Source organism: Danio aesculapii, chromosome 15 (genome assembly GCF_903798145.1).
Source record: "Danio aesculapii chromosome 15, fDanAes4.1, whole genome shotgun sequence".
Classification (NCBI taxonomy): domain Eukaryota; kingdom Metazoa; phylum Chordata; class Actinopteri; order Cypriniformes; family Danionidae; genus Danio; species Danio aesculapii.
In genome coordinates, this window is record NC_079449.1 from 30,150,034 (window position 1) to 30,177,938 (window position 27,905).

Sequence of the window (27,905 nt, forward strand, 5' to 3'; positions counted from 1 at the left end):
GGCTCAGACATGGCGGTGTTTTGTCTTCTATGCGGGAAGCGTTTCCAGACCCAGAAGGCTTTGCAGCAGCACATGGAGATTCACGCCGGCATGCGCAGCTACATCTGCAGCGAGTGTGAACGCACTTTCCCGAGCCACACGGCACTCAAACGCCATCTCCGCTCGCACACAGGTGAGCTTCACCTGAAGACCACTCACACCGCCGAGTCATCTAAAAGCACATTAACAACTTCACACCTCCAAATAATGCAGAAAAGGCCAAGCGAGCCACAAGCTGAGATTCTGTTCAGGAGGAACATGTTCACATGGTCTTGTTAAGGTTATATAAACCTCTGATTTAGCCTTAGAAAAGACAGATTTCTGTGTATTCGCAAAAGCCAGGTACATATTGTTACATTTATGTGTTAAAAATACCTACTTGAATCTGTTTGAAGATTTTTTGTGCTGCATCAGAATGTGGTGACACAAAAGAATCATTGTTGTGATTCATGTTAAATCAAAATGAACTATTTTATTTTGCTAGTGGACATTGTTATTGTTTAGGGGTTAAGTTTATCCACAGAAAAAAAAAAATAATAATATTTTTTGGTAATCTTCAATCAAAGTCTGACCCTTTGCTTCCACATTTGGAGTGAGTCAGAGTTGGTGGGTGGGAAAAGGAGCGAGGACTCAAATGCAACAGAAGATAGGTTTATTAATAATAAAAAGTAAAACAAAAAGTCAAAAACAAACACCTATAGGGGTAAAAGCATAACTAAAACACAAAAAGGCAAACAAACTTGACTGGGCAGGGCTGGACAGGGCAAGACATGACATGGCAAGACTGGAAGCTACACACGATGACCCATGTATGAAGGACGTATGATAAACTGGCACAGGACAGCAGACAAGAGGGAGCTATAAGCAGAAAGAATTAACAAACAAACAGGTGAACTGAATAAACTAATAATGGGTTAACAAGGAGGGTGGGCCTAGATAATAGACAGGAGCACATGACACAAAAGAAACAGCACAAGCCATGTGCTCCAATAAAATGAGACTAGAACACGCAGCCAATGAGAGAACTCATTGACCGCGTGTTTACATGAAACACAACACTAAAGCACGTGGCGGATGTAAACATGAAGCACTAGCTAAACACAACACCAGCAGAAGACTGAATGCAATACACAAGTATACAATAAATAAAAACACTCACCGTGCACTCACACATGCAACGTGCAGGTTTGATCTCAGCGCCAACCAAAACCAACCATAGTGAGACACTTAGAATGAAACAGCATGCTGCAGACAGAACAAACACAAACACCAGGATGAGAGCATGCATCCCGAGCAGGCCCGCATGAGCGCTGCCAAAACGACACTCAAACACTGACAAAGACAGACAATGATGGAAAATATGAGAAAACTAGAGCCGAACACAACATACAAGACATGACAGGACTAATGTCTGGACGCTGCCACCAAAACAAGAATTATCAAGACCCAAGTGGCAGAATCCTGATAGGCGGTCCCTCTGTTTGTGTCAGTTTGACAGCTTCAGCTACAATATTCTTAACCACACCCCTCTTACCATTAGTTTGCTATGAGGAAATGATGTGCAAAGAAAGCCCCGCCCCCTACTCAATATTTTGTTTCAGTTGAAAGTACATCAACATACTGAAATAAAAGTCTTAGCAACTTCCGTTTCACACAGACCTTTGCGGTCAGAATTACCTGACATAGAACATGTGAAATAGACTAAAAGTAAAATACAAAAACTGATTTAAATTGTTTGGGGGTGTAAACTGTAAATAATCTAGTTTGCAAAAACAAAGTGCACAGCAATGAAGGAGAGATCTTCTAAAATCTATATCAAGAATTCAAAATAGATACCGAATCACACATACAGAGAGAAATAAACTGGTAAGGCTGGGTTAAAGTAAGATTTCATTCATTAAAATAGTTAGTTCCAGAATGTCTGCACAAGATTTTTTGGATTATTAATATGCATTGTTTTTTCTTTTTGTTAGATTTAATTTTTAGCAAAAAAAAAATGAGTAGCAAATTGATTTGCATGTGTTTCATTTCTAACAATATTTTAGTATTTGACTATAATCATAATGTCATACTTGATAAATATCTAACAAAAATATATAAGCTTTGACAAATTACCCCCTGAGCAGAGTCAAAGGAGAGTAAGAGAATTTACAAAATGTCTTTATTTGTAAAAAATAAATGTATACTGTAAAAAGCTACCCCATTTCTGATTGAAAGTGTGGGTGTAGTCCTGAAGTCTTGCCAACATACGTTCATATGATGCGGCAGAAGTCATCAGCTCAATCCAATCCTTAAAAAGAGGGAGGATCTGAGTTCTTCCAATTTCACAGCCATAATACATCCTGCAACTACTAGCCCAGCCTGTGCTTTAGATATCCACTTCAGTTGAGTGGATGTATCACCAAGAAGACAAACTCTTGGTGAATAAGGTAAAGGTTGTCCTAGCCATTTCTCAAGATCTTGAATAACTCTTGTCCAAAATGGAGCCACCAAATGACAGTTCCACATTAAATATAAAAAGGTGCCCACAGATGACCACACTTCCAACAGTAGTTATTTTCCATTAATCCTAGCCTATGCCTACTGGGGTCCAGTAATATCGATTCATTATCTTGTAATGTATAAGTTTACTTCTAGCATCTGTGACAGAACCCTCTATACCAGAAACTACTGCTTCCCATTGACCCTCTTCGAATTCCACCTCCAAGTCTTTCTCCCAATTGTGTCAGCGTTTTTCACAGTATTAGATTCAAATACTAGAAAAAATCCCTTACCTGCAGCCAGGCATTGACAAAGAAATAATAAAAATACATTTTATTTATGATGCATTGTTCTTAATTTGCTACAAGATACATAACAACAAATAAAAATGCAGTCAGAATTACAAGCTTACATAACATCCCAATGACAGTGATAATCACAAATTAAACGCTTTACTAAAATGATGAGACTTAAAAAATTTCTTAAAGCAATGCAAAGTAATGGCATTCCTAAATCAGTCAAACGTGAACTAAAGTGACAGTTTAAAACATTGGATATAAACTCCGATGTGTCTTCCTTTGACTTGATTTACCAAAAGCACCTTAACTCATTTAAGCCCACCGGCAACTTTAGTTGCCGAAGTTCATAGTTGCCATTTTTCTTTAATAAGTAATTTTCTACATGTTATCCATGTTTAATTTCTCAACGAAAAGCAAGCAAACAGCAAAATAAAAGATTTTAAGAAAGAAAAAAAGGAATTGATTTACTTCCTGTCACATGTTTTTTTTCTCTAATTCCAGGATGCAAAATGGAGGCAAACCCTCCCAATTAAAGGCAATTTTCATGTTAATAAAAACATTTTTGTTTAAAAATATATATTAACAATCATGAAGGTCTAGATTCATCCAAATAAAACTAATCTTTCAAGAGATCTATAGTTTTGTGTATAGTTTGTCAAATGTTCAAGTGGCAACTAGTTGCCGGTGGGCAAATACCTTGTAAGTACATAAATTATGGCGAATTAGGGGATAATTTGTTAAAATGTTAATAAATAAAAGTTATTGGCCTTGTTTAATGTTTTTTTTTTTGTTTATTAGTTTTTTCTTTCATAATATCCCATTTAAAAATAACGCTTTAACTAATATCTTTAAAGTAGACTTTTTTACACACAACTTGATACACAGCAAAACCATCAGAGTAAACTTAACTGCTCCTACTGATCCCTCTCTCACAAAGATTTAAAGAAACACAGAGAATAATGAACTCCTGCTGTTAAAAACCCAAATTTTTGAAAACTCTTGTCAAGGTGAAGATTTTCAAAAGCACCAGGGTCTGTGTTTTATAGAAAATGGAGAAAAATATATTTCAATACTTTAATAATTGTAACTGTAACTATATACATACTGTAACTATAACTCTATCTATCTATCTATCTATCTATCTATATATATATATATATATATATATATATATATATATATATATATATATATATATATATATATATATATATACACATATACATACATACATACAGTATTGGCAATTAAAGACAACAATTTCTAAAATTGAAATAATTATAATTATTAACTTTTTTATTTAAATCTTAATCTTAAATCAAAGTGTGACCATTTGCTTCCACATTTGGAGTGAGTCAGAGTTGGTGGGTGGGAAAAGGAGCGAGGACTCAAATGCAACAGAAGATAGGTTTATTAATAATTAAAAGTAAAACAAAAAGTCAAAAACAAACACCTAGAGGGGTAAAAGCATAACTAAAACACAAAAAGGCAAACAAACTTGACTGGGCAGGGCTGGACAGGGCAAGACATGACAAGGCAAGACTGGAAGCTACACACGATGACCCATGTATGAAGGACGTATGATGAACTGGCACAGGACAGCAGACAAGAGGGAGCTATAAGCAGAAAGAATTAACAAACAAACAGGTGAACTGAATAAACTAATAATGGGTTAACAAGGAGGGTGGGCCTAGATAATAGACAGGAGCACAGGACACAAAAGAAACAGCACAAGCCATGTGCTCCAATAAAATGAGACTAGAACACGCAGCCAATGAGAGAACTCATTGACCGCGTGTTTACATGAAACACAACACTAAAGCACGTGGCGGATGTAAACATGAAGCACTAGCTAAACACAACACCAGCAGAAGACTGAATGCAATACACAAGTATACAATAAATAAAAACACTCACCGTGCACTCACACATGCAACGTGCAGGTTTGATCTCAGCGCCAACCAAAACCGACCATAGTGAGACACTTAGAATGAAACAGCACGCTGCAGACAGAACAAACACAAACACCAGGATGAGAGCGCGCATCCCGAGCATGCCCACATGAGCGCAGCCAAAACGACACTCATACAATGACAAAGACAGACAATGATGAAAAATATGAGAAAACTAGAGCCGAGTACAACATACAAGACATGACAGGACTAATGTCTGGACGCTGCCACCAAAACAAGAATTATCAAGACCCAAGTGGCAGAATCCTGATAGCCGGTCCCTCTGTTTGTGTCAGTTTGACAGCTTCAGCTACAATATTCTTAACCACACCCCTCTTACCATTAGTTTGCTATGAGGGAATAATGTGCAAATAAAGCCCCGCCCCCTACTCAATATTTTGTTTCAGTTAAAAGTACATCAACATACTGAAATAAAAGTCTTAGCAACTTCCGGTTCACATAGACCTTTGCGGTCAGAATTACCTGACATAGAACATGTGAAATAGACTAAAAGTAAAATACAAAAACTGATTTAAATTGTTTGGGGGTGTAAACTGTAAATAATCTAGTTTGCAAAAACAAAGTGCACAGCAATGAAGGAGAGATCTTCTAAAATCTATATCAAGAATTCAAAATAGATACCGAATCACACATACAGAGAGAAATAAACTGGTAAGGCTGGGTTAAAGTAAGATTTCATTCATTAAAATAGTTAGTTCCAGAATGTCTGCACAAGATTTTTTGGATTGTTAATATGCTTTGTTTTTTCTTTTTGTTAGATTTAATTTTTAGCAAAAAAAAATGAGTAGCAAATTGATTTGCATGTGTTTCATTTCTAACAATATTTTATTAATTGATTATAATCATAATGTAATACTTGATATATATCAAACAAAAATATATAAGCTTTGACAAATTACCCCCTGAGCAGAGTCAAAGGAGAGTAAGAGAATTTACAAAATGTTTTTATTTGTAAAAAATAAATATATATTATAAAAAGCTACCCCATTTCTGATTGAAAGTATGGGTGTAGTCCTGAAGTCTTGCCAACATACGTTCATATGATGCAGCAGAAGTCATCAGCTCAATCCAATCCTTAAAAGAGGGAGGATCTGAGTTCTTCCAATTTCACAGCCATAATACATCCTGCAACTACTAGCCCAGCCTGTGCTTTATATATCCACTTCCGTTGAGTGGATGTATCACCAAGAAGACAAACTCTTGGTGAATAAGGTAAAGGTTGTCCTAGCCATTTCTCAAGATCTTGAATAACTCTTGTCCAAAATGGAGCCACCAAATGACAGTTCCACATTAAATATAAAAAGGTGCCCACAGATGACCACACTTCCAACAGTAGTTATTTTCCATTAATCCTAGCCTATGCCTACTGGGGTCCAGTAATATCGATTCATTATCTTGTAATGTATAAGTTTACTTCTAGCATCTGTGACAGAACCCTCTATACCAGAAACTACTGCTTCCCATTGACCCTCTTCGAATTCCACCTCCAAGTCTTTCTCCCAATTGTGTCAGCGTTTTTCACAGTATTAGATTCAAATACTAGAAAAAATCCCTTACCTGCAGCCAGGCATTGACAAAGAAATAATAAAAATACATTTTATTTATGATGCATTGTTCTTAATTTGCTACAAGATACATAACAACAAATAAAAATGCAGTCAGAATTACAAGCTTACATAACATCCCAATGACAGTGATAATCACAAATTAAACGCTTTACTAAAATGATGAGACTTAAAAAATTTCTTAAAGCAATGCAAAGTAATGGCATTCCTAAATCAGTCAAACGTGAACTAAAGTGACAGTTTAAAACATTGGATATAAACTCCGATGTGTCTTCCTTTGACTTGATTTACCAAAAGCACCTTAACTCATTTAAGCCCACCGGCAACTTTAGTTGCCGAAGTTCATAGTTGCCATTTTTCTTTAATAAGTAATTTTCTACATGTTATCCATGTTTAATTTCTCAACGAAAAGCAAGCAAACAGCAAAATAAAAGATTTTAAGAAAGAAAAAAAGGAATTGATTTACTTCCTGTCACATGTTTTTTTTCTCTAATTCCAGGATGCAAAATGGAGGCAAACCCTCCCAATTAAAGGCAATTTTCATGTTAATAAAAACATTTTTGTTTAAAAATATATATTAACAATCATGAAGGTCTAGATTCATCCAAATAAAACTAATCTTTCAAGAGATCTATAGTTTTGTGTATAGTTTGTCAAATGTTCAAGTGGCAACTAGTTGCCGGTGGGCAAATACCTTGTAAGTACATAAATTATGGCGAATTAGGGGATAATTTGTTAAAATGTTAATAAATAAAAGTTATTGGCCTTGTTTAATGTTTTTTTTTTGTTTATTAGTTTTTTCTTTCATAATATCCCATTTAAAAATAACGCTTTAACTAATATCTTTAAAGTAGACTTTTTTACACACAACTTGATACACAGCAAAACCATCAGAGTAAACTTAACTGCTCCTACTGATCCCTCTCTCACAAAGATTTAAAGAAACACAGAGAATAATGAACTCCTGCTGTTAAAAACCCAAATTTTTGAAAACTCTTGTCAAGGTGAAGATTTTCAAAAGCACCAGGGTCTGTGTTTTATAGAAAATGGAGAAAAATATATTTCAATACTTTAATAATTGTAACTGTAACTATATACATACTGTAACTATAACTCTATCTATCTATCTATCTATCTATCTATCTATCTATCTATCTATCTATCTATCTATCTATCTATCTATATATATATATATATATATATATATATATATATATATATATATATATATATATATATATATATATATATATATATATACACATATACATACATACATACAGTATTGGCAATTAAAGACAACAATTTCTAAAATTGAAATAATTATAATTATTAACTTTTTTATTTATCTTTTTGACACAATAATCTGTTGGGAAAACTAGTGTGTGCTTCATCACTGTAAGACAAATGGATTAGTTCTTTGTGTTTTCATATTCATAAAACTATATGAAAGATAATGTTTGCCAGGGTTCATATCAACTGGTTTTCAAATTTTAAACAAAATAAATGTGTTTATGATTATGAATTGGTCTGTTGAAAACAGTTGTTTCAAATTTAGATGCCAAATGTTCTCCTCCTATTACATTTTTTTACATTGAATGGTGCTGTCGACATATTTGCCCACCGTCAACTATAGTTGCAGCATATTCAAATGTAATTTTCTTGAAAATAATCAAATACTTGGAAAAAAATAAATGCAAAACATGTTCATGTAGGACATTATTAACAAGGATATATGCATGAAACCATTTAAAAAAATCTGGGCACAAATGAGTTAATACCAGGGTTAAACAAAGCCTCAGATCCTAATGCGTACAGTAAATTAACAGTAAATGTGTTGTGAGTTAAAGACAAAGTATCCATTATTTCAGAAAGTTATCACTGTATTTGTTGAATGCTAGTTATAATAGCATTTCTGATCAAGGCTATAACAGTTCAACAAATACAGTGATAACTTTCTCAAATAATGGCTAGTTTGTCTTTAACTCACTCTGCGCTGCCTCAAACTTATCTTCTGAATCACGATTCAATGCCAAGAACTTCTCAAACTTTGTCAAACCGGTGACTTCTTTCAGCTTGGTAACTTGTAAACAAAACTTCATCTCCCTACAGTCTGTGGGCGGCCCATCTGAGGCTCAGACTATCTTTTGACAGTCTTTTGTCTCTTCCTCTATATTCCTCACCTCCCCCTTTCTCTCCATAGTTTCCTTCAGGGTAACTTTAAGCTTAAAGTCAAGCCCCTCCATTACACACAGTAAGTCAAACCTGACCTTTTTTGCCATTCTACATGATGGGAATTTATGTGGGAGAATTCAGTTATCAAATGACCCAAAAATGACATGAAAAAAGGGTGAATTTAGGAGGAAGAAGGACTTTTGGTGAATTATAATGAGATGGAGAGAAGCCTTGAAATATTTGCCAGTAAATATGGGTCAATATCTTTTACTATTTGTTAGCACAGAACATAAGAGCACTCAGTTTCTATTACTATGTTTAAAGAGATAGTTCAGCCAATGGTTACAGGTTCAGTCAATGGTTACAGGTTTCCAGCTTTCTTCAAAATATCTTCTTTTGTGTTTAACAGAAGAAAGAAACAAACTATCCCAAACACAATTACCTCTGTACTTGATAATATGACCAAAAAAAGACAAGTGAATTCATATTGTTTAACGGAGAGCACAAAATGGAGCTACCAGATTTGCTTGCAAGAGAGCATCTTTCACTTGCTTTCACTCTCACTGTCTGACCTGAAATACCAGAAAGATTGTCAGAGACAGTTGAAGTCTAGACGCAACATGTAAATTTTTGATAAGAAGGGCCAGAAATGAAGTGAGGTTGTTTTTTTAAAGAGTCGAGGCATTAAGTATGCGCTCCATCTTGCCACAGACCGCCGAGTGCATGAGTTTTTCCAGAACAACATCTGAAAGGACATTCTGACGCTCCTAACGGAGGCTGAGTAAATGTCAAATACTGTAGCTATTTCAACAAGAAAAATGTGATTTTCCTTTACTTGAAGATGTGTTTAAACAAAAAATTGAACTGAAAACAAACTTAGCGCTGTTACTTTCTGTGTTTTATACCACAATAGCAGTTCACAAGAGTGTATCCCAGAGAATAACTTCATTGCACTTCATTAAATTAGCAATCTTAGGTAATTCTAAAATAAATTTCAGTAAATTGTAGCATATATTAAGAGCTGCAAACATTCACTGCCTGTGTAAAAGTCTTGTTGTTGATCCCAGTTGATCATTTGGAAAAGTGGCAGAAGGTAGACTTTTCTGATGAATCATCTGTTGAACTGCATCCCAATCATCACAAATACTGTAGAAGACCAATTGGAACCCACTGTGACCCAAGATTCTCACAGAAATCAGTCAAGTTTGGTGGAAAAATCATGGTACATTCAGTATGGGTGTGTGTGAGAGATCTGCAGAGTGGATGGCAACATCAACAGCCTGAGGTCTCAAAAAAAGACATTTGTGCTGCCCATTACATTACAAACAACATGAGAGGGCAAATTCTTAAGCAGGATGGCGCTTTTTCTCATACTTCAGCCTCACCATCAAAGTTCCTGAAAGCAAAGAAGGTCAAGGTGCTACAGGATTGGCCAGCCCAGTCACCAGAAGTGAACATCATTGAGCATTTATGGCGTAAGATGAAGGAGGAGGCATCGAAGGAAGGAAACCCATGTGAACATGGGGAGAACATGCAGACTCCACACAGAAATGCCAACTCACCCAGCTGAGGCTCGAACCAGCAACCTTCTTGCTGTGAGGCAACAGCACTACCCACTGCGCCACCCTCCATGAAATCTACGACTTATAATTTAAAATTCAAAGTGTTACATCTCAATGCTGTCTAAAAATGTTGTTGTTTTACTTTTGTTGTTTTACTTTTCTTCAATTTTACGTTTTCAAAACAAAATGCCCATTCTTGTCTTAGGACAATTTTGAAAAAGCGTTTATGATCCTCTTCAAATAAAGTGTAAATACCAAGTGTTTTCCAAACCACAAGCATTAATTTTTACAGTTCTAACAAAACCTCAAAATCAGAACTGAAATCAGCAGAGCATTAAATCCTAGCATGTGTCTTCCTGTAGTAATGTTAAGCTAAAAACACACAAAATAACACTTATTATCTTTAAACAATAAACAATCCTACGTAAATGGGAACAAATATCTCAGTCAAAATTGACTCAGAGTTTGTATCAATATACAATTAAGTATAATTAATGTGGCGATGCTGTTGTTTAGATATTAGTTTTACCTTTTAACTATAGCTTAGAGCTATTATTCTCTCTTAACTAGAGAATATTACAGTTTAAGTAGCATTTGTTCTGTGGAACAATGATAGTGGGTTAACTCTAACCAATATAAATCACAAACCAGGCACATAGGAAACATGAATCTTTTGTGACAATTCTGTTATTCTGTTGTTTGATTGTTTCACAGCTATTTTAAGCTAAATGTTCAGTCGGTGGTGCTGAAAACCATGTACAGTTTTCTCAGTAATGATTAAAGTCGTAAAATGATAGTTAATCCAAAAATCTTAATTCTTTTCTTATTTACTCACCCTTTACTTTGTTTGAGTTTATATATATATATATATATATATATATATATATATATATATATATATATATATATATATATATATATATGTCTCCTTTTGTGTTCAATACAGACAGAACTGGTGTGGAAAGGGTGAGTAAATAATGACAGAATTGTAATTTTTAGATGTACTTTCTCTTGCCTGCAGTATATCATGACATTTTTTTTATGAAATTGATAATATGTACCACTTTAGATTATCTAACTAGACATCTAACTAAACCTTAACTTATCAGTAGTAACGCGAAAGAAAAGAAAAATGGTAAAAAAAAAAAACATCTATTTTTACCTTGTTTTCAAACTAGGCTCTAAGTAAATATCAGTTTGAACTTAACGAAAACAAAACTACATTTCATTTTGGAAAAGAAATGGCTCATATGAATTTTAATGCATTTTATATCACATATTGCATACTGTATTTATATCACATTTTATATCACAATCTTGAACATATATACATATACAATACACTCACCAGCCACTTTATTAGGTACACCTTACTATTACTGGGTTGGACCCCCTTTTGCCTTCAGAACTGCCTTTAGATTTTCTCCGATTCTTTAGATTTTGGTTCATATTGAGATGATAGCATCACGCAGTTGCTGCAGATTTGTTGGCTGCACGTCCATGATGCCAATCTCATGTTCCACTACATTACAGAGGTGCTTCATTGGATTGAGATCTGGTGACTGTGGAGGCCATTTGAGTACAGTAAACTCATTGTCATGTTCAAGAAACCAGTCTGAGACGCTGTATGACATGGTACGTTATCCTGCTGAATATAGCCAGCAAAGATGGGTACACAGTGGTCATAAAGGGCAATTGGCACTAATGGGCCCAAAGTGTGCCAAGAAAATATCCCCCACATCATTACACCACCACCACCACCAACCTTAACTGTTGATACAAGGCAGGATGGATTCATGCTTTCATGTTGTTGACACCAAAATCTGACCCATCCGAATGTCACAGCAGACATCGAGACTCATCAGACCAGGCAACATTTTTCCAATCTTCAATCTTTAATTTTGGTGAGCCTGTGTGAATTTTAGCCTCAGTTTCCTGTTCTTAGCTGACAGGAGTGGCACCCAGTGTGGTCTTCCTCTGCTGTAGCCCATCTGCCTCATGGCTCTTCTGGCTATTCTCTTCTGACCTCTGACATCAACAAGGCATTTGCACCCACAGAACTGCCACTCACTGGATGTTTTTTTTTTTCAGACCATTCTCTGTAAACCCTAGAGATGGTTGTGCGTGAAAATTCCCATAGATCAGCAGTTTATGAAATACTCAGACAGCACATCTGGCCCCAACAACCATGCCATCTTCAAAGTCACTTAAATCACCTTTCTTCCTCGTTCTGATGCTCGGTTTGAACTACAGCAGATTGTCTTGACCATATCTACATACCTAAATGCATTGAGTTGCTGCCATGTGATTGGCTGATTAGAAATTTGCATTAATGAGCAGTTGGACAGGTGTACCTAATAAAGTGGACGGTGAGTGTATATAAAAATAATGCACAAATATACAAATAATGAATTCAAATGAATTAGCCACTAATTAGCTAAAATGCAAAATAGTTACAAACTGCCATGAGATTATATTAGATAGGAATATTTTTATAGTTATAATAATATTAATAGAAGGGGGCTTTGCCAGTAAAACAGCAGTCATTTAAACTACAATACTTTAGGATGCATCACCAAATCATAAGCAATCAATAACATGTGTAATGTGTAATTTTCTACCAGCATAACAGGCAACAGGTAAACACCTGCCAACACCTACCTGTATATTTAATACGATCTATATTGCATTTACAATGTGAAGGGCAAATCAAACAATGGGCTGCGTGCGTCTCCAGTTGCTCCTCTCTTCATTCTGCGCATGTAGCCTGTTCTCATTAATATGCCATTCCTGTTCGCTCTCCATTTCACTGCCAGGCCATTTGCAGACAGTGGCGGCTGTCTATGTTCACAGCTGTGTTTGATGGTACGCCGCACAAAGCTCACATCGCTTATGGCACAGACCATCTCTGCAGGTCATTCGGCCTTGACTTTCAAGCCGTTTGTTAGGGCTCACTCAATATTTAACAATGTTTACATTAAATCCACTCCTTTTGTATTCATTTTGGAGCAGAAGCATGAAAACCTGAAGCTCGCCATTGACAATACATGCTATTAATGCACCGTTTAACTTTCCCTATGTCATTGTCTGCACAAAAGTAGGCTTTTGAAGACAGAAAATCGCAGTGAAGCAGATACCTGTGGATATTTCCTCCAACGTGACGTGTTTAGCATGCGCTCACAGCAGACGGCGATGGCGCATTAGCATGCCTGTGGTGTTGTGAGTCTGGCCTGCCTGCTGCCCGCCTCTGGGCAATTAACTTTAATGACAGACAGGCTGGAGGGCTTTCAGAAGGTGCATCGGATAAGTTGATACAGATGCATAAAGACTGCCACTCTATCTATCATCTCATATCTGTTCACTAGGGATCTCATCTCTCCCAGCCTGTGTTGTTTTTTTTTTCTCCCAGCCCAGATAGAAACCCATTCATCTCCGCCAGAAGTGTATTTGAATGTGAATGGCGGCTCGCGATTGGCTTAGAGAACGTGCTTGGGGAATTTCTGCATTGTCTCTTAAGAGGAGGGTTTAAGTCGGAGCATGACGGAACATAACAAGAGACACAATTTATTCCCGGGCACGGCTGGCACTTGGACAGGGAGATAATGAAGAGCATAGGTCACCGCAGATGACTTTAAAGCCACGCCGCCCGGGCTGAAATGTATTAAATATTGCGAGCGTTATGTGCCGCTGCTGTCTGAGGAAATGATATGAGGGGCTGTTAGTCAGAGCGGGGAGGCAATTAGCAAGCGGCCGGCGTTTGAAATCACAGCATATCAGACTCATACTGATCACTGACATTAGAAAAAGCCAGCTGAGAGAAATGGGCCTGATAATTCCCCCTTTCAGCCCCTTGTGATGTTTACTCAATATTAATAACTCTGCCGTGTTAGCGCAACTTACTGCCTGTCCAATTTATAGGGTGGTCGGTTAGTTTAAGTTTGTTTTGAAACGTGGTTATACCAGCTTGATCTCATGAGAAAACTCAAGTATTTTACGTTTTTAGAGTTGCCAACTATTTCCAATGAAAAGTAGCTAAAGCCTGTCTGAAAAGTAGCTAAATGTTGCCAGATGACGTCATGCACTAATTTTCATATCAGTGACGTCATCACGTAGTATTTGAAAAGCTTAAGCCCGTCATCTCTACTTTCTGAGGCGCTGTGTATTATATTATATTATATTAAAACATTACATCCACATGCACAATAAATAGGTTCTTATTAACATATTACTGGATAACATATTGATGACATCATTGCGTAATCGCAACTCAAAACTATATCTTTATGTTGTATACAAAATAATTAATGTTTTCTCAAATTGACTGGCCATATCAGCAAAACATTATTTGAAATATGTCAATTTAGATTTGTACGAAAAATATAGTTGACTATTTGTAAAATACAAACACTTTTTGATAAGAATTTTTTATTTTTAAATATAACACTGATAATGGACAGGTACATTCTTTTAAACAATCACAGCTTGTGTACTTACTCTATTTAACTTGTGAAATCAACACATTTGTGAAAGTGACAACAATTATGGCACTATTGGAGTTTATTGCTACCTAAATTACCAACAATTATACATGTAAACAAATATCAGTAAACTAACAGTTATGAAAAGCAATCTAAGCTAGCAATTTAACTTGAATGTGATATATGAGCGAATATATGTTGAGTGAAGCCTGCAGCCACTGCTCTTTTGAGTCACTTTTTTAAAATTGCTAAAAGTAGCCAAATGAATGTTAAAAATGGCTAAATTTGTTGCTAGGTGCTTTTTGAAAAAAAGTTGTCAGGGTAGTATGAAAAGTTCCTAAATCTAGCAACAAAATTGCTAAGTTAGCAATACTGCACGTTTTGACAGATTAGTGGCTAATTCGTAAGAATTTGTACGAGTTCAGTCGTACAAAAATGTACGATTTTAAAAAGGAGGCGTGGCACCCAACCCCACCCCTAAACCCAACCGTCATTGGGTGATGAGCAAATCGTACTATATTGTACGAATTAGATTGTACGAATTGATACGAATTTGCCACTAAATAAAAAATTTCGTAAATTTGTTGCTAGGTGCTTTTTGAAAAAAAAAGTTGCTAGGGTAGTATGAAAAGTTACTAAATCTAGCAACAAAATTGCTAAGTTGGCAACACTGTTTTGTCCGTTTAGTGGCTAAATCGTATGAATTTGTACGAGTTCAGTCGTACAAAAATGTACGATTTTAAAAAGGAGGCGTGGCACCCAACCCCACCCCTAAACCCAACCGTCATTGGGTGATGAGCAAATCGTACTATATTGTACGAATTAGATCATACGAATTGATACGAATTAGCCACTAAATCAAAAAATCGTGAGATTTTGTTGGGTTATACAGCTCAAACTTACAGTCATCTTTAGTGAAGCAGTTCGAAACGACTAACAACCAGCTTTAGGCTGCTTGAAACAAGTGTGTATACAGGACAGGATATGCTCTTGATTTCATTCCCTTTGATGTATATTCAAGACAGTGTAGTAAACTAAACCCAAAAAAACAAAAACAGTATAACATTTTATTGCTAATCTTGCATTGGCAGCTAACTGAAATGATTTTAAAAAAGTTTAAACCCTAACTGACTAAAACTTAAATTATTGAACTCTAGTCAAACTAAAATAAACTTGAGCTACATATAAAATATGAACTAACAATATTAAAAACAAATAAAATCACATTAGGAAATGTTAAGCCCTTACCCTAAGCTAATAAGCTAAAGTTAAGCTCAAATTAAAGGTAACGATTTAAAATAATGGTACGTTAGATAGTGTTAGTTAATGTAGTTAATAACATGAACTATGTATGAACAATCTTTTATAGCATTTATTACACATAGCTCAACATTTACTAATACATTGTAATAAAAACCAACTTGTTAACATCAGTTAATGCACTGTGAGTTAACATAAACTAACAATGAACAATTGTATTTTCATTAATTAATGTTAGCAAAGATGAATAAATACTGTAATAAATGTATTAATTATTGTTTGTTCATGTTAGTAAATGCATTAATAACATGAACTAATGGATCATTTTTTTTAATGTTACCAAATTAACTAATAAAAATGAAAAAGTCACATAATAAAATTATCAAAACATAAACTAAAACTAAAAACTTTATGAAAAAGATGTAAATAAAAATACCAAACATTATTTAATGCTATAATGATAAAGAAATACATACACACTGGTTTAATTTGATTCACTTCGATTTGATTCAAAATGAAAGAAATGCTCTCTCATCAATCCAGTGTTTCAGACTGTAAAACTCACAAGTAAACCTAAAGCAAACTAGAAAGTTTGGTTTGTTTTAAATAGTTTGACTCCTAAGCCTAGTCTCAGTGTTGCTCTTTACACTTTAGTACAGGCAGATCTTTCTGAATACACTCTAAAAGAATCAGCTCATTTGTTTTGGAAATCTGTTTCCACAGGTTGTATTGGATGCTTCTGATTCATTAAAGTAACTTACTTCTAAGCATCATGTATTTATTAATCAGACCTCCCTGGTAGCACAGTATGTATTTGATTGACTAAACACCACAGCCTAAGTGAGAGTCATTTCTTTGTGAATCTCACTCTGCTGGACATTTTGCCAAACCAAATGCTCTGCAGCATAAAATCCACGTAATAAATGCATGTCTTCATTGTTGTGTGTTTGCCAGGTGATCACCCGTTTGAGTGTGAGTTCTGCGGGAGCTGTTTTCGTGACGAGAGCACACTGAAGGGTCACAAGCGCATCCACACCGGAGAAAAGCCTTATGAATGTAACGGCTGCGGCAAGAAGTTCAGCCTCAAGCACCAGCTGGAGACTCACTACCGCGTCCACACAGGTCAGACACATCTGTTCCAGCATTTCTCCTCATCTGCTCTACAAACACTTCACGCTAATGGAAGCACACAGCTTAATAGACACACACCACGCCGGAGATATTTAATCCAGCACTCTTGCTCCTGGCAAATAAGATATCATAAAATAAAACAAAGGCCTCTCCAAATGAGTTGTCTTACAGTATAAGGCCACCGCTTTAAGCTAAATTTGGACATTTTCAGAAACATGCTAGATTCAATCTTGTGCATCAGTATAAACAGTATTTCAAGAGTTCCCACTTAGATATGCTTGGCGTATAAAACAGGTTTGGCATGCTTTTCCCGGGAGAGAACCCTGAGCTCGGAGATATTTGAGCCCAGGGCTCCCGCCCGGTCGATAAGCATATCAGGAGATCCGAGATCAGGTAGGTCTCGAGAGCTCCCCCTTTAGAAAAGGGAGGAAAAGGAGGAGATGGGGTGGAAGGGGGGATTCTTCCAAACGAAGATAGAAACAGTAGGGAGAAAATGATCCATTTATAGTAAACTAGGATCACTCTGATTGGATTATTACTGATTACAGAAGAGTGGCCAGACGTGCTCAATCATATCACGTGCTCCTCTCGAAATTAGTTTATGAAACTTCACTTATCATTTTCATTTCATTTTTTGTGATCATTTTGCTTTAAATGCAGTGTATACATATTCATTCATTCATTCATTTATTTTATTTTCGGCTTAGCCCCTTTATTAATCAGGGGTCACCACAGCAGAATGAACCGCCAACTTATCCAGCGGATGCCCTTCTAGCTGCAACCCATCGCTGAGAAACATCCATACACCCTCATTCACACACATACACTATGGACAATTTTAGCGTACCTAATTCACCAATAGCGCATGTCTTTGGACTTGTGGGATACCCGGAGAAAACCCACGCGAATACGGGGAGAACATGCAAACTCCACACAGAAATGCCAACTGACTCAGCCGGGGCTCAAACCAGCTACCTTCTTGCTGTCAGGCGATTGTGCTACCCACTGCGCCACCGTGCTGCCCTGGCAAAAATATATTGTATTTTAATTATGTGCATGTATTTCTGATAGTTATCAGAGTTTGTTTTGTATGTACTGTTTTCAGCATAATTGAGTACACCCCATTTTGATAATGATTATATTTATCCATTTCTCAGTGAATATAGGCAATGTGTTTTGGTGCATTTAAACAAAACAGATTTATTAAACAGATATATTTATTAAAATAATATTTTAGTCACCACTCACATCAAGTTGAAAGATAGTACAATAAAATTTACGCTAAATATTACAACAAAAAAATTACAACCTACAAAGTTTCAACTAAATTATTTTGCTTTTTTAATATTTGTGTTTAATATTTTTCTAAAACATATAAATTTGGGTGTACTGGTTTTTGGACCGTTATCATAAGATAACTCGTTATTTTGTTAGATAAGCTCCAGATTTGGCTTCAGTACTGACTAACCTAATGTATATGCACAAATATAATATTGCATAGCTAGATAGATTTGTGAGGGGTGTACTTATATATGCTGAGCACTGTATATACTGAGAATATTGTGTGTGTGAGTGGTATTTTGATTGCCATATATATTTTAAATATAGTTCAAATGAATTAAAATAAATATTACTTTTGGTCATTGACCTTTTGCTGGACTGTAATAATCCACCTTAATTAGTTTTGTTTTTAATATATGGAAAATACTACATTTTATTGATTTTGATTTTTAAAAACCCTTCATTGTATAGACAAACTCATTTTAAATAGTGAAAATACATATGTTTTTGTAGTAATCCTCACACCATATCCTGACTATATGGATTGCAATTGTTTCTATTTCAGCCACATTGAGGCTGAACAACAGCATAAACTACTGAGTCAATGATCACCTCAGATGCAGTTTAATGAATGAGTGCCTTTTTTACGTGACAAATCCACATACTGAAAGCAGCAGCATTTAGTTTACCTCAAATCTTGGAAATAAAATTCATTCATTCATTTATTTTCCTTCAGCTTAGTCTATTTCAGGGGTCGCCACAGCGGAATGAACCGCCAACTATTCTAGCATTTGTTTTACACAGGAGATGTCTTTCCAACTGCAGCCCAGTATTGGGAAACACCCATACACACTCATTCACACACACACACCCATACATTACAGACAGACTACTATGGCGCATGTCTTTGGACTGTGGCGGAAACCGGAGCACCTGGAGGAAACCCACACAAACATGGAGAGAACATGCAAACTCCACACAGAAATGCTAACTGGCCCAGCCTGGTCTCAACCGGCGGCCTTCTTGCTGTCAAGCGACAATGCTAACCACTGAGCCACCGTGTCACCTTGGAAATAAAATACCTGTCATAAATATAGTATATACATAAAAATTAGAACTGTACTCAACGTCATCAGTCACTCACCATATACTTTTAATAATGTTAAAGAGATTTAATATTTACTAGTTTCTATTATAAACCTGTCCGTTTGGTTATGAGTGCAGTGAACTCTTATGCACTTCTGAAAAGCTCTGGTATTTACATGTTTCTTTACAAGCCAAACTGCTTGTCTCTGGAATCTCGTTGTGTTGTTAGGGCACAGTGTCAGGTGTAATGCTGGAAAATCAGTGACAGTGTACCTTAAATGATACTTTTACTATGACTTCTTTGAGGACAAAGACATGTAACTGATTTAATAGACACACAAGTGTGAAACATCTTGTATGTGTTTTGTTCTGTCGTGGACTCGACACAGTGGCATATTAAATCACTGACTTGTGCTGGAATTACAAGCTGATTGCTGCTGCTCTCTGACCCTCAATAAGGCAGCTGCTAAAGCAGGCCTATCAGGTGCCTGTCAAATAATTGCTGTCTTTGTGTCAAGCGGGGCTTCACCACGAGACCGGGCAGGTGAAGATAACAAGAGCAGAAACTCTCAGCCGAAAGGCCACTGCTCCTTCACACGAGCAGCCGGAGAATCACTGACATTTACACTTGCTGTCAATGGCGGATCAATACTCAGTTTGCTGTGCCCGGTGGCAGGCTGAACATCCACAGCTGTCGTTCGCGTCCCGGACAGCAGGTGGCAGCGTAACTTCATCTGAGAACAGACCTGTTGAACATCATCATGAGCTGTCATATTCATTTCTGGACAGAAGTTTTTTTTTCACTCACTTATTTTTCAAAATGTTTTTAATTAGGTTTTTGAATGTAAAGAGTTATTTTTACAAATATTATAGATTATTATTTAAATTAAAGTATATTATTTTCTATTTTAATTTCTATTTACTTTTGATTTCTATTAAAATAGATCAAATAGATTATTTTATTTAAAATATCAAAATTATATTGTTACGTCTCGTTGTTTGAGAATTATTCAATTAATTTGTGTGTTTGTTTGTTCAACGTTTTCAACATAAGGAATAGTAAATAAAAAACAACCCTTTTTAATAATTAGGCTTAGTAATGAACCCTTTTCTTAATTATAATGTCATATCATAGGTACTATGCATTTAATTCACAGTGTTTATTGCATTTCTATGCATTTAGAAATGATTAGTTTTAGTATCACTAATAAAACTATATTAGTGTTTTCATTAATATATAACTTATTTTGTTTGTATGGATTTTTTTTATTCATTCATTCATTTTCCTTTAACTTAGTTCCTTATTATCAGAGGTCGCCACAAATGAACCCTCAAATATTCCAGCATATGTTTTACGCAGTGAATGCCATTTGAGCCGCAACCCAGTACTAGGAAACACCCATACTCTCTCATATTCACACACACTAACACACACACACACACACACACACTTTGGCCAATTTAGCTCATCCAATTCACCTAAACCTGCATGTCTTTGGACTGTGGGGGAAACCGGAGGAAACCCACGCGAACATGGAGAGAACATGCAAACTCCACATAGAAATGCCAACTGACCTTCTTTTAGGTTTCTATTTTAGTATTTACCGTTAATCTTAAAAAAAAAAAGAAAAACTAAATGAGAAATATTGCCTTGGTACCAGGATGAAATTTTTTATATTAATTGAGTCATTCATTTTATTTTGTGTCACTTTTTCAATTAACGATAATAACCCTGAAAAGAATTTCCAAATCCAGTCCTTATCCATCACAATATGGGAGCAATACGAGTTCTGATTCCCAATTCATGCTTGCTTCAATGAAGACAGCTGTTTCCGTCATTTGCACTTGATTGCCTTTCTGAAGCGTCCTGTACTGGTTCTCCACAGGTGAGAAGCCGTTTGAGTGCAAGCTGTGCCACCAGCGCTCGCGGGACTACTCTGCCATGATCAAACACCTGCGCACCCACAACGGCGCATCGCCCTACCAGTGCACCATCTGCCAGGAATACTGCCCCAGCCTCTCGTCCATGCAGAAGCACATGAAGGCCCACAAGCCTGAGGACGTGCCTCCAGACTGGAGGATAGAGAAGACCTACCTGTACCTCTGCTACGTGTGAAACAGACCCGCGAAAAGGAAAGCGCCCAAAGACTTCTCACCCAAAGGTTAGCTTTTGGTCCAGGCCAAAGACGGTGAGGGCGCGAGGTCAGACTGAAGAAATGTCATGTGGAATTGTTGACCTTTTGTTTGTGACATGCATTCGTGCACATTTTTGTAGGATGTAACTGCACTCACAAATGTTTATGAAATGTAAATGTGATAAAGCGATGTGAATTTACGGAAAGTGTTAGTACAGTCCACCACTATGACAAGAATCTGCATTCCACCCATCTTCGCATTTGTTTTATTCAGATAAGGATTCCGTCGATTTTTCTCCATGGATGAAAATCATAAGCCATAGATTTATTTAAGATCCCATGAAATCGATGTGTTTAGAGGAGGAGGCTTATTGTAGGGATCATCCAATAGGCTTTAGTTACTGTAGAAATGCATTGCATCATCATGTGTGACTCTGGACCACGAAACCTGACTAAACTGAGATCATCTGAAAGCTATAAATAAATAAGCTTTTCGTTGATGTATGTTTTGTTAAGACAGAACAATATTTAGCTGATGCACAACTGTTTGAAAATCTGAATCTGAGGGTTCAAAAAAGATAAATATAGAAAAACATCGCCTTAAAAGCCCTTAGAAAGACATAATACTCACCAAAAATGAAGTTTTGATTTATTCTCAGTAGGAATTGTACAAAATATCTTCATGTAATATGATCTTTACTTAATATTTTAATGACTTTTAGCATTCAGTCATTTTGACCCATACACTGTGTTTTTGGTTATTGCCAAAACTATACCTGTCCAAGATAAGGCTGGTTTTGTGGTCTAGGGTCCTATATTTGTTTTATTCAAATAAGGATTCCTGCACTTTTTTTCATGGATGTACATTATAAGCCATTGACTTTTTAAAACCCCATGAAATCACTCATTTAGAGGCGGGGCTTATTGTAGAGATCATCCAATAGGCTTTAGTTACTGTAAAAAAAAACATTGCATCAAATAAGGATTCCTGCACTTTTTCTCCATGGATGAAAATGATTAAGGCGTAGATTTTTCAAAACTCCATGAAATCACTCGTGTTATTGTAGAGATCATCCAATAGGCTTTAGTCGCATCATAAATATGATGTTAAACGTGAAAAGTCAGCGTTTAAGGGCATCAAAGCTAACAGAAGTAGGCTCAAAGCCTTACATTTAGATTTCATGGGAAATTAACAGGCTGTTTTGAGTCTAATAAAACATGGACCAAAGCTTAAAACTCAAACACGATGAAGCTAAACACATTAGAGAATGAAATTATGCCCTCAGTTGCTCACTTAAGTTCATTATTAGGCTCTCTAGTCCTCAAATTTCATGATTTTTTTTTAAACATGAGGAAATGCACAGAGCAGGACCCATTAGTCATTTTCTTTAAAGCGTAATAAAGTGCTTAACAAAACAGCTTTTCTCAGAGGTACATCCAAATTGTGCTGCCAAGCAACTGTAGTGGATGTTCAGGGACATTTATTCAACCTTAAATGACTACACTGTGCACTTTCAGAGTTTCAGAGGCCCTTTTTGTGCTTTTCAGCACCACGTTCAGCATTTAGTTCATTCAGACAAAGCCAGAGAGGTGAATCTGTGTGATTTGCGATTTCTTTCAGGCGCTTTAACACCAAATAATACAGTATGTGATTTCATTTTACATTCACATGGTAACATTTAGCAACTGCAGGTATTTTAGTCTAATGAGTTTACATCACACTCATAAATCAAGTTAGGAATTAAAAAGAGATTATTTTTTACAATTTAAAAATGCAGTAAATGTTTCTGCAGTCTTCTGCTGAGGATACTTTGAGTTAGCTTACTATAGTTTATATTCTGTCATCTCTGTTCAGACGTTTTACTTGAATTGCCTACTTTTTTACCTCACATGCTAGATTTATTTTTGTACTTTTCTTTTTCTCTCATTTCCTGCTGAGCTGTTTTTAAAAGCTGTTCAGTGCAACTGAATTAATCATGTCATCAGACCCACACGGAATCCTGCAGATTTAAGTATGGAACAGACATTTGTAATATGATAAATCAACACCTTATGTGTTTGGATTAATTGGTAAATGATTACTTATGAAAAAGATTGTGGTACTTTTCATTTAAAGCATTTAAAAATGTTCAAATGTTTATGTCTATTCTGCAATACTAAAAGTATTCTCTAGAAATAGAGTAAAGGTGTGGTCACTATTGTTTAGTGAATTTCCATAGGCAAAATTCCAATATGCTCTCATTCTACAGTAGTTTGTAACTCTTTTACATTTTGATGAACTGGTGGCAGATTCTTACAATTTTTGCCGTCTCATTTTCAAGTTTTCATGCAGTCCTACACCCTTCTAACAGATAAATTACAGGGTGGACCTGCACAGCAGCATTTTTTAAGTATGAGATTCTTAGGTTCTTGGAATTCAGATTCTTTCAAAACAGTTACTTATTTTGAGATTGTGTTGGAGATCCAGTCAAGTCAATCGAAATCAGATGTTTTGAAAATTCAGCCAATGTGCAAATCTGTGAAAATCAAAAAGGCAACTACATTCAACACACTGACTAAATAAGCCAATTGTCTTATTTGTACACGTTTTTTTGCAAAGTTTTCTCTTGATCTGCTCATACATATATTTTTGTTTACGGTTAGGTTTCAGGGTGATCCTTTGAATTTTGAAGTTTTCATATAATAGTACAAACTCTTTAAATTATGAAATGGTTTTTTATCTAGAGATTGTGTTGGAAAGCCAGTCATTTCAGTGTGAATCAACTAGATTTGGAACATATAACCCATGCAAATTTGCCATGTTGACATGCTTTATGGTTTGAATGTGAATTGTGCTTCATTGCTACAGGATTGACAATTAAATGGACAATAGTTTGAAATTTTTCCACAGACAAAAACCCAACACTCTCTAATATCATTTTGAGACTCTTTAATGATTAGGTGGCTAATTCATACAAATTTGTGCAGTCTCATTAATAAGTTTTTCATAAGAACTGCTCGTGCTCAATGACCAATAATAAGTGTAGCCAAAAAGTCAAAGAACAAAACAAAGTGGAAAAAATTCACTGTACAAACTCAAACCTCCTCATAAAATAGTTATGTTTTCATAAGATTATGCTGAAAATCCAGTCATTTCAGTGGGAATCAACGGGATTAGGGTTAGGGAAGAATTCAACTGACTCAGTTTGTGCGCACAAATAAAAATTGGTCATGCCGTGTACAGTACACTAAAAGAAAGCTGTATGAAAGTGAATTTTGTGTGCGCTGTGCCTTTGAATTATCTCTGAAATTTGCTAATGTGACCACATCTTAATTATGGATTCCATCTGGGTCTGAATATTATTCGGTAGCATTTTAGCATTAAGCTTAGTAGCAGCGTGCATATCCGCCTGTCGGCCACGTGTTTCAGGGCTACCTCTACTCTGCTCTCAGTTTTGCACTAAAGCAAAAGAACACTTTTTGTTTAGCTTGTAGCATTTGCATTTACACCCACTCATGTTTCCATTGGCTAAAAACAATCCCGGGTTTGTTCGTCATTATATTTACACTCCTTACAATGAAACGCGTTCAACCTGAAAGGGTAGGCGCATACATTCTAGATGATTTTTTTTTAGCATAGCATTGAGGAAAATATCGAGTTATTAGATACTTGAGGGGATAAACTTGAAACAATGTGAATAAAGATGATCTTTTATGTGAAACGGTCGAGTTATTAGAGATGCTGTGCAGTTACATGGGGAAGTTCGCTAAAGAAATGGAAAAAAAAAACACAAATAGGTGATTTTCTGTGAAAATAAATCTCTCGACAAGAGCCAAATGCGGCACTTTGATAAGGGAATATGTCGTATTTTTGTACGGGGTATCGTGCGACCCCTGTTCTTTTTGTTCATTTCGAGTGAGGCGAATATTTTTACAGTATCTTTTGCATTCGTGCTTGTTCTTGATTTGAGTGGAAAACTGTTTCTCGTGCTTATTTTACAATGTTGAACATATACGAGTAGTCGATGTTTGTAAAAACATATTGTAGTCATTGCTGCTGGGTGTCAGTTCATACGGTGATATGATGATGATTCCACATTTTGAAAGTATAAAATGACTGCGTGAACCAATGCCAAGAGGTCTGTACGACAGAGGACGGAGCACCTGTAAGACGTGAAAAGTAAAGCTGTATCTGTGTGTTTGTGTCGTGTTCACCGCTCACTGTAAGATTAGAGTCACCTTATAAGGTCTGTACTGGTTCTCGTGTGTGCAGTGTGAGTCAATGTGGTCGACTTATTCAGTGTTAAAAACATGCACCGGCTAGCAACAGAGAGGTGCTTTCACGGATGTACACCCTGTAAATGATTCGAAACATCTTCTGCCCTTTGTATTTGTGTCTTTATGCAAAGTCACCTTGATATGAACTGTGCTCTTTGGCAACCAGGGATGCCTTCACTTTCCAGAACGTCGCAGACCTTGAGTTTAGGACAAACGGCCACAATTGCCACGCATCTACCAAGCTGTTTTCGTTTTTAACAAATAGTTTAAAGAACGCAACCAATAAATCTACAGGTGAAATCTGGGCATCCCTGCTGCCGTATCACTGTGTTTTACTTTGCTTTCAGACAGGAATAGCCATGTCACTCAGTGCTCCCGTTGTTTGTGCCATTGTTACACAAATTAATACTCGGACTGAGGATTCACGTGGGACCAAACGACCATTTTCGCTCCATTCGCCTTCTCCTAGAGACAAGGCCGTGTAGTTGGTGTCGAAATGGTTTTACATTCGTCGTGTTTTACTTTATTGTATTGTCTACCTCAGCACCAGTTCTTTGTGTAACTTTTAAAAAGGTGCCCAATTATTGTTACTTTTGGTTTTCTGTGCATATTTTTGTATTATAGCCTTGTAGGGTTTTCGTTCTTCTCTTTGTTTCAGCATAGAGATGCTGTTTTGAAGCACTGTGTGGTGATTTTGATGCTGCAGATAGAGGTGTAGATTCCTTTTCCCTTCTCTATGTGGGTTCAGACACATCTCTGTATATGTCAGTGTTCGAAAATAAACTTGTAACAGAAATGTCATGGCACTGAGAGTCTTTCTTCACTCTTTGCTGTTTTCTCTGTGAGAGGGGGGAATGTGGTGATTTGGGTCTCAGGAATGTTGGCTTTCAGGGTTTTTTTCCTAGATGTGTTTGGTGATTCTGCCCTCTAGTGGCCATCTACTGAAAACTACATTGATTTAAAAAATGAATTGATAATTCGGTCATCATTTACTATCCAAATCCATAAAATTTTTAATTATATTCAGTATGCAGATGAAGATATATTTTTTATAAAATCTCATTTCTGTTCCTCCATTGAAAGTCGTATAACCCCAAATTCTAATGCTTCAAAAAATTAATTTGTGTGTATAATGGTGTTCAAAACAGGCATTGATGATGAGGAGGAGTTTAAATTTGAGAGCTTAAATGAAAATTTGTCAAACAGCATTCACGAATGGTCAAGGAAATTTGGCATTTGAGAGCCAGTGAGGTTAATTAAATCTGTTCATCAAACAAACTGATCATTTTTCTTCAAAAACCTTGAATTAAAGCACTTGATTCATATTGATTTTGAAACGATTTGAAGCATCATAGCTGGGTTAAAAGAAAGACATTCAGTGAAGGGACAGAAATCTCAGAAATTTTAATAAAATACATTTATTAGTTGTGATCTGAAGATGAATGCGAATATGTTTGGAACTACATAAGGGTGGATATAACAATGATCAGATATTCATTTTGGACTGAACTAACCCATTTAACTGCTTACATGATTTCCATGACGTGACATCAGGAAACTATGTATTATTACATAAAATAATATGTATTATTATTATTGTATATTTCACATATACTGTAGTTGTGGATTGTAGTCCAATCTAATGTGTGGCAAACTAGAGCAATTTGTCAAATGAAGGCAATTTATTTCAAATAAAATATACTGTAATAAAGGTGAAGTATGTAAGTTTGACATCCAGTGGTTGAACTAGGTATTGCACTCCTGGTTGAAAACACATGAAAGCGCAGGTTGCCAGATTGACGACATCAAAAGGAGTGAGCCTGATTGTTGAACCTAAAGGCTGATTTACGGCAGATGATAGAAGGAATATTTTCCATATTAAAAGGAGATTTTTTCCTAAGCAACACCTGAAATTTATATTTTAAAAACAACTTTTCTTGCAGCTGAACAACAGGATAAACTGAAAATGATCACATTAGGTACATCTCATGTGCTTTATTCAGTGTTCAGTGCTAATAATGTGAGTTTGAATGCCATTTTACGTGACATTTATTGCCATACTACTGAAAGCAGCAACAGATAGGTCACCTCAGATCTTGAAAATAAAATAAACCATCTGAAATTTAACTGTAGAACTGTGACTCAGTGAAAGCCAACACATATTAATGATTCAGCATGTACAT

At 36.0% G+C, this 27,905-nt stretch overlaps 1 protein-coding gene across 1 annotated transcript; it reads left to right on the forward strand.

Annotated features, from left to right (window-relative positions):
* On the forward strand, positions 1-26,518 carry LOC130242224 (zinc finger and BTB domain-containing protein 16-A-like). The gene is made up of 3 exons (XM_056474266.1): positions 1-172; positions 16,787-16,954; positions 21,217-26,518. The coding sequence occupies exons 1-3, from the start codon at positions 10-12 to the stop codon at positions 21,444-21,446; spliced, it is 561 nt and encodes a 186-aa protein (XP_056330241.1). The 5' UTR covers positions 1-9; the 3' UTR covers positions 21,447-26,518.
* The last annotated feature ends 1,387 nt before the right edge of the window (positions 26,519-27,905 follow it).

Excerpts from the sequence above, each read along its gene's own strand:
- LOC130242224 (XM_056474266.1), top strand. The coding sequence starts at position 10 with ATGGCGGTGTTTTGTCTTCTATGCGGGAAGCGTTTCCAGACCCAGAAG. Across the intron at positions 173-16,786 it reads CCATCTCCGCTCGCACACAG|GTGATCACCCGTTTGAGTGT; the intron begins GTGAGCTTCACC and ends TGTGTTTGCCAG. Across the intron at positions 16,955-21,216 it reads TCACTACCGCGTCCACACAG|GTGAGAAGCCGTTTGAGTGC; the intron begins GTCAGACACATC and ends GGTTCTCCACAG.